The 7,528-nt window shown below is 32.3% G+C and overlaps 1 protein-coding gene across 1 annotated transcript; it reads right to left on the bottom strand.

Annotated features, from left to right (window-relative positions):
- Window positions 1-804: 804 nt before the first annotated feature.
- On the bottom strand, window positions 805-6,183 carry LOC127870289 (uncharacterized). The gene is made up of 6 exons (XM_052412920.1): window positions 5,902-6,183; window positions 4,577-4,636; window positions 3,618-3,959; window positions 3,169-3,315; window positions 2,230-2,650; window positions 805-1,314 (listed from the first exon to the last, which is right to left on the bottom strand). The coding sequence occupies exons 2-6, from the start codon at window positions 4,614-4,616 to the stop codon at window positions 1,302-1,304; spliced, it is 963 nt and encodes a 320-aa protein (XP_052268880.1). The 5' UTR covers window positions 4,617-4,636; window positions 5,902-6,183; the 3' UTR covers window positions 805-1,301.
- Between the last annotated feature and the right edge of the window lie 1,345 nt (window positions 6,184-7,528).

Raw genomic sequence — 7,528 nt, 5'->3', positions numbered from 1 at the left:
CAGCACACTTTGCAAAACACCTAACCTTATCTCCTCTTTATTGCAAAGGAGATTACTCATAAAAATTAGATCTTCCTATACAATACTTCCTATACAAAGGCTAAGACAACCTCCAGATAGATATGGAGAATGGGTCATGCCAATCTTTGCTCAGAACTATAATGATTGTAAAAAGGAAGTCCATATTTATTATGTATAACTTATTTAGTATACATAACAGTCCCTATGAAAATGCATTGTCTATCTGCTTTTCATGAAAATATTTAAACATATTTTAAAACAATTGTTTTAAATTGATTATGTTTTTGCATGGTTTTAGTTATCATATTTCAATGGTTTAATAATATTTAGACCTGATGAATGGTATTGTTTAATTTTCATCTTGTGTACATTGTCTTCTAAAGTCAATGTGATTGATAGTATTACTGCTTACTAAAGAACAGTTTTCAGCATATTATTATCAGGATATATTTATCAATATTTTGGTCAGTAAATAGAATGTTTTAACAGATTGATTTATTTGCAATCTAATAATTTATATTGCAGTTAGTGTGTGTACTTAGATTCAGCCTTCTTAGTTGAATTATTGTGCATATTTTCCCTGTATATATATATAGCACCAACTCTGTTTACATTTGATTGACAAGTGGGTCAACTGTCAGCTGATTGAACAGCTGTTTTCATACATACTGTATATAGTTAAGGAATTTTCCCACGCTCCTTGTAAACACTGTATACTCTAGTGGAGAGTGTACTTCAGTAATGTGAATTGCTGGTATAGTCAAGGGGGTACTATAGTAGGGATTGGTCATTTAAATTTTAATGTATAATTACTACTCCATTTTTACTTCTACAAAATGTATTTGCTCAATGTAAAGTCACTACTCTCTTATCTATTTCTGCAATCTTATTTTCTGTGAAGAAATGTAACTTTTTTGATAGTAGGCCTATTAGTATCATTACTATAAAATTACTATTTATAGTTCGAAAAAGTAAATTTAATGGACGAAAACAAGCGCAACATGGCTATACGTCTTATCATTTTAAGCTATTCATGGTAATTCAAATAAGTTTTTAAGAGATATAATTATTGCATGTAATTGGAATACAATGTATCAAGGATGCATGATATAAAACAGATTAATTGTGTGTATTATTCCAAACTATACGAAATAAAACGAATAAATCATCCTGTTTTCGTGATAGAACGTTTCAACAAAATTCGTTGTACATATTATTGCTTATTCGAACGTTCCGCAATCTAATCTTCCAGCTTTGTATTCAACGGTTTCTCGTGAAGCTTATTGGTTGCGTCTGAAATTTGATTCAATCATCATTTTACAAGATCTGTTGAAATTCGAGTTTATATATTATTTGGAATATATACTATATATATGTCAATAACATGACAGGTTACGTCAGAAACAATTCAGTTGAATAAACTGATCATACCTTAACAAAAGAAATGCATAACAACAAGTATAAACAGCAGAGTCATTATAAAAGATCGTGTAGTATAGCAGACGGTCTTTTATTGGATCAAAACTTTGGTTAAAAATCATGTGAGACATAGCATCATATGGTTAAATAATGCAGTTGATGCAAATCCACAAAGAGGCCGTTTATAAAACACAAAATGACATAGTATGGTAGAGTCCATTAATTGTAAGCTATATAAAATAGCATCTCATTTATTAAAAACACACATTGCATTATATGTGTGTGGGGAGTTATGGTCAAATATAGGAACATTTTGTATGTGTTTAACGATACTCTCATCTTAACAAACAGCGTATTTATGACAAGAAGCTATTTTTGTCGTTTTTAAAAGTCAATTTGCAACTCACTACTTTATAATTATAAAGTAAACAACGAACCAAATAAACAAATAAACACGAACTTAAATAAATATGACACGCGCTCGTTAGCAACCTGCAAATAACCACTTTGCATCATACTCAGACACGGATGTGAATGTTTTATTTATGTCAAAACTACGACTTTGGTACTCGTTCCCTCAAATTAGTAATGCGATTTATAAAATACGAAATAGAGCCCACCTCATAAATACAATCAGGCCGATGCTTAATCTATGCCTCCGTAACCACATTATTTAAATGGTTTAATTTTATTATGAAACAATGAACACTAAATTAGTTTTTAACGTGCTGTTATAATAGTGCAGCATATAGAAAGAGCAGTAGTATTTGTAACAGGCCTGTTACTTACTGTTTCTGTTCTAATTCATAAACCATGTCCTTCCATTTCCGATCTAATTCGTGATTCGTCCTGTTGATAGGTGGTGGTGAAGATGTTAAGCGATTATCTTCTTGATTGATAGCTGGTGGTGAAGATGTTAAGCGCTCATCTTCTTGATTGATAGCTAGTGGTGAAGATGTTAAGCGCTCATCTTCTGGATTGATAGCTAGTGGTGAAGATGTTAAGCGCTCATCTTCTGGATTGATAGCGGGTGGTGAAGCTGTTAAGCGCTCATCTTCTGGATTGATAGATAGTGATGAAGATGTTAAGCGCTCATCTTCTGGATTGATAGATGGTGATGAAGATATTAAGCGCTCATCTTCTGGATTGATAGATGGTGGTGAAAAAGTTAAGGTCTCATCTTCTGAAAGTTTTCGTACGCGTTTTGCATCTGTGAATTGGATAAGGTTCATATAAACTCAAAACAAGAATTTGCGTAATATAGTCTGTAATGTAACTTCACTTAATAATGATCATAACGAGTCTAAGGATGAGCTTTGATTTGCTTTTTAATTCAATTAGCCCAATATAGGTTTAATTGCACGTTGCCCCAACTTGATTTATTTTTATATTAAGCGTTGCGTTGTAAGTTTCAGTCCGTGTTAGATCACCAGTTGTAGTTAATTGACCTACGAATGCTAAAACAATCCATATTATGATAATATATTCTCTTTTCACAATTATTTGACGATGTAAGAATAACAATATTTAAAATGATGAATACATATTCACTTTTTTAGTGGATGTCTTATTAATTTCAAAGGTATTACATACTTGATTAAAAGAACAAATAATACAGTAGTCCCTTTTGCTGTAATAATGTTTGCCTAATAGGGGTCGTGTGTAACTATGAACATGTGCAAAAACATCAAAAAACGGGATAAATCGGGGCAACTTGTTATTACTTACTTGTCGTGTCGTCTGACTTTTTTCGCCACATGTTAAAACCCATATAAACCATTATGCCAAGTAAAATAGCGCATACAACCGCCATAACAATAACCCATGTTCTGAGCGTTGCGTGACTTTCTTTGCATTCTTTTTCTGTTGTAACATCTGCAACATCAGCATTTCAGGTAAACCTGACAAAGTGTATGTCCCAAAAAAAGTGTTCAATAAGTAAACATATAACCAATACATAAGTCATTGACACGCGTTGAATCTACCACTGGTAAATGCAACTAAGACATTACAACTTCATCGAATGCACGCATCCTTACCATTTTAACGGTTTAATTTCACAAAAAGTATGACACCTAGCTAATTTACCAATCACAGTGTAAACCAAATCTCGACTCAAACATGCACAATCTTTAAGATACATTTTACTAATAAATATATATTAAGGGTAAATGTACCTTGACAGGTCAACTCTATTTGTTTCTGAACAGTTTCGGTCTCATTGTACATCTCTGAGCACGTGTATGCCCCACACTTCTCTATTTTAACGCGCAGAACAGTCAGTATGCAAGTCTTATCCCTATAAGTTACATTGTATTCGTTTCTAAAGCTGTCGTTCATCAGTTGTGAATGAGCGCCAGGTCCGAATTGGCATTCAGCTATCCTAACGTTATCGGTTGACTTCTGCGCATGAAACTTGAACACTACGCCATACCGTTCACTTTTACATTCTATAGACACATTCTCAACTAACGTGTTTCCACTCGACGTCTTCATATGTATACCAACGATGTTACACACTGCAAAAAAAGTTTCTGTTATTCAGAAAATGCATGAAAAATATACGTGAGCTTGTATTGTCGTTAATGTACACAACAAATATTACAGAAGCAAATGTAGGAGTGTATTAACAGAGGAAACGCATATGTAGATTCAACGCATATTTGATTGTGTATGTACCGGGGTATTCACTTTTTAATTATTTTTGTTCCATGATGCAGTTTTTTTACATTATTGTCATAAATATCATGTTTTGGGCAATACAAGTGTTCCAATGCTAAACACGAGTTCTGTGGCGTACCACATTAAAATGGTTGACAACAAACTGATTATATTAAACGTTCTCTATACTAGACACACAAACAATATGTGTGATACGTCAACATGCATAACATTTGAATATAAACAAAACACACAGATTCAATTAAGAACATGTGTTATCTAATGTGCCACAACGATTCGAAAAAACTGAGCCAATGAAAATTATATGTACCCGGAACAAAATATTCATATTTTAAACAAAATTGAAGACAAATCATATGCAATATACACACACTTCTTGAACAAACACGAGTGTTTTTTTAAACAGGTATTAAGGCTATACCAACTAGTTAATCCACACGAATGACATACTCACAAAACAGAACTTCGATCCAGTTTTCGATTATTCGAACCATGCTGTTAAATTTCGTTTAAGCTGAAAGAAAACGCAATGAATGCAAATGTATCTCATGTTGTTTATAAATACATATTTTATTATTTAAACAGACATATAGTCACTGACATAAATACTTGAAAAGACGCCTTAAACATTTGGGCTTTATGAACATGCAAGTATTTAGGTTTGAACAAATAATGCTTCCCGAGCAAGTTAAATGAATAACAAGAAAAAAATAACGACGTTTATTCTATAAAATCTTCCGACTTTAGGTTTAGAGGTCAGGCGAATCATTTTACATAAATTATATCTTTGATAACTATCGAACTATTTTTGTTTAGTATTTTGTCACGGTACTGTTCACAAACCGCACACTGCCCTGGTAATAAACTAATTAAAAACACATACTGACTTCAGTATTTGGAATCGATTTTATTTACCAGGGTGCAGGATCACGTGACTTTGTGGGTTATCCCAATTAAACGTTACTGGATTAAACGGACCGGTAAGTGTTGCTTTTTTCCCCAATATCTTTTTTAAAATTATTTTTCTTAAGAATGTCAACTAGTGCATAGAAGGCGGATTTTTATGCTGCTTATGGCAATGTAAATACGCAAGAAATTACTTTATCTAAATAGCATGTGTTCTTGTTCAAAAATTATGTTTTTACTGGATTCATTTAAATGGCTATGCATCAGGCAAGGTGAAATTTTGTCATCGATTTCAGACGCATTCAATGATTTATTCTTATACCTTAAGATATCGACACAAACTGCAAGAAAAACAGTATTTTATGCACAAAAGATTTTTTCAAGTGTATTTCAATAACTTTAAATGTTTGCAAAACATAAAGTAAAGTCGTGTACCAAGGAACAATCAAACAAACAAAAACAAACAAGAACTACGAGGAAAAGTTGTACTATCTATTTATTCTGAATATGTGAAGCAAACGAGTTACTCAAAATTGTGTGAAATATTGACAAAGTATCCTAAAAGTAAATACAAAGACTCAACTGAAATCTGACTTTATTTGTGTTTCTTTAAAAAAAAGTTATATTGGAAAAGATTTCAAAAATGTAGGTGATATAACTGTTGCATCGGTTAAAGTGAAAAGCATTATATGAATTTTATGAATGTAGACTACTGATCCGGGTATAGTTTTGAGTTGTGTCATCTTAACATTCACGAACCTGTTCAAGTATCACCATTAGCATTACATGATCAATAGAATTCAACTTACATGCTAAATAAACGTTCAACCAAAAACGCGTTTTAAGTGATCAACGAATACACATAAAACTCACTGACGTAAACTCCCACTGAGGCACGAACGACAACTCTGCTAGGATAATGGTTAACTTCTTGCAAAAGCGAAACCTCTTCCTCTCTCTATTTATATATATATATATATATATATATATATATATATATCTTTCTCTCTCTAAAACGTTACTCCAATTACATTAAACGCGCGTCTAACAAGAATGTGTTAATTCTTAGCTCAATGATAATCACATATGTTCCTAACATATAACAAGAATGTGTTAATTCTTAGCTGAATGATAAACACATATGTTCCTAACATATCACCGGGCTTTCATGAAAAATGAATAAGCCAAACATACCTTTTAGGTGCAATATTGATTCACGGTTTTAAATCGATAAGTTAAAGTAAGACGTATACTTTGCACTAGATTGCATGTCTTCAACTTGTTTAAATAAAGAGGTTTCCCAAATAGAGCATTGTTTACAAATCACAAAACATGTTTGGCTAAATTGAAGTTAATAATAACTTTGTATATATTCAGGTTGTAATACAGAGAAAATAGTATGTTCCTTGTTAGGTTTAACGTATAGTTTTAATTTTATTAAAATGGAGTATTCAATTATTTCATCAAATTAAACTCAACATATAGTGTTACTGTCATTCTATCTGTAACAAGTTATACAGACTGGTCAATAAATTGGAAAATGCTGTTTTAACTTAGGCAAACATTACATCGTTTAATGCATGCCCAAAGCGTTACAACTTCTCTATTGAGATCCTACTTTTTTTAATTATAAATGTATCTGTTTAATATATGTTATTAAAAACTAGTTACCAAGTCTATTATTATTAAAACTAACATGTTGAAAATCAATGGTATCATGCTACAAAATGTTGATTATACTTGACTTCTTGTGGTACAAAGAAATATCAGAACACATCTTCGATTATTTATAACATGTACTATGCGTGTACTTTACTTGTCTTCGTTGATTTTTATTAAACTGAAAAATATATTCGCCGTTTCTTAGTGGATATGGTGACCGCCTAGGGAGCTCGATCCCCACTGTGGGAGATCACACTAAGTACTGGTTCTACCCAGGAAGGGACTGGAGAGCGTTTCAATAAGCATTCGGCTTCTGATGCAATCGAGCTAAAATAAATAGGTTTAAAGTAACAATTTATCCACTTCGTAAGGATAATGTAGTTATATCAATTCAGTCCGGAATTCTTACGACATAATAAGGTTTATTAGACAAAATTATTATAGCTATCTGTAGCCTCAAAACGCATTCATGCGCATTGCTCGACAAAGCCATTTCTTAATTATACCAATTAAAATAATCTTTCTTTCAACATTACTTGCTGCGGCGTAATAAGTGATTACTGAACATAGAAAATGTTTACCAGTATAATTATTAATAACGTTGCGATTTTTTTTACAGACGATATTGTATAGATACATTTCGTCATTGTGAAATCTCGGATGTTGCCAGACAAATATGCAAAAATTTAAAAATTAGGAACTGTGTGTTCAGCTGCATGTAAATGCAAGTTAGTTGAAGGCATTTTAAAGTGCATTTGCACGCGGTTTAACCACAACTTCACTTCATCGATCAGTACCACACGGGCTTGTTACATGACCTTCGAGAACAGTTCAACTA

Source organism: Dreissena polymorpha, chromosome 2 (genome assembly GCF_020536995.1).
Source record: "Dreissena polymorpha isolate Duluth1 chromosome 2, UMN_Dpol_1.0, whole genome shotgun sequence".
Lineage (NCBI taxonomy): Eukaryota > Metazoa > Mollusca > Bivalvia > Myida > Dreissenidae > Dreissena > Dreissena polymorpha.
Note: the sequence above shows the minus strand (reverse complement) of the source record. Positions and strands in the feature narration are given on the sequence as shown.

Coding starts and splice junctions, on each gene's coding strand:
- LOC127870289 (XM_052412920.1), bottom strand. CDS start 4,616: ATGGTTCGAATAATCGAAAACTGGATCGAAGTTCTGTTTT. Junction 3,960..4,576: donor CTGGATCGAAGTTCTGTTTT/GTGAGTATGTCA, acceptor CTTTTTTTGCAG/TGTGTAACATCGTTGGTATA. Junction 2,651..3,168: donor AAAGTCAGACGACACGACAA/GTAAGTAATAAC, acceptor TCCAATTCACAG/ATGCAAAACGCGTACGAAAA.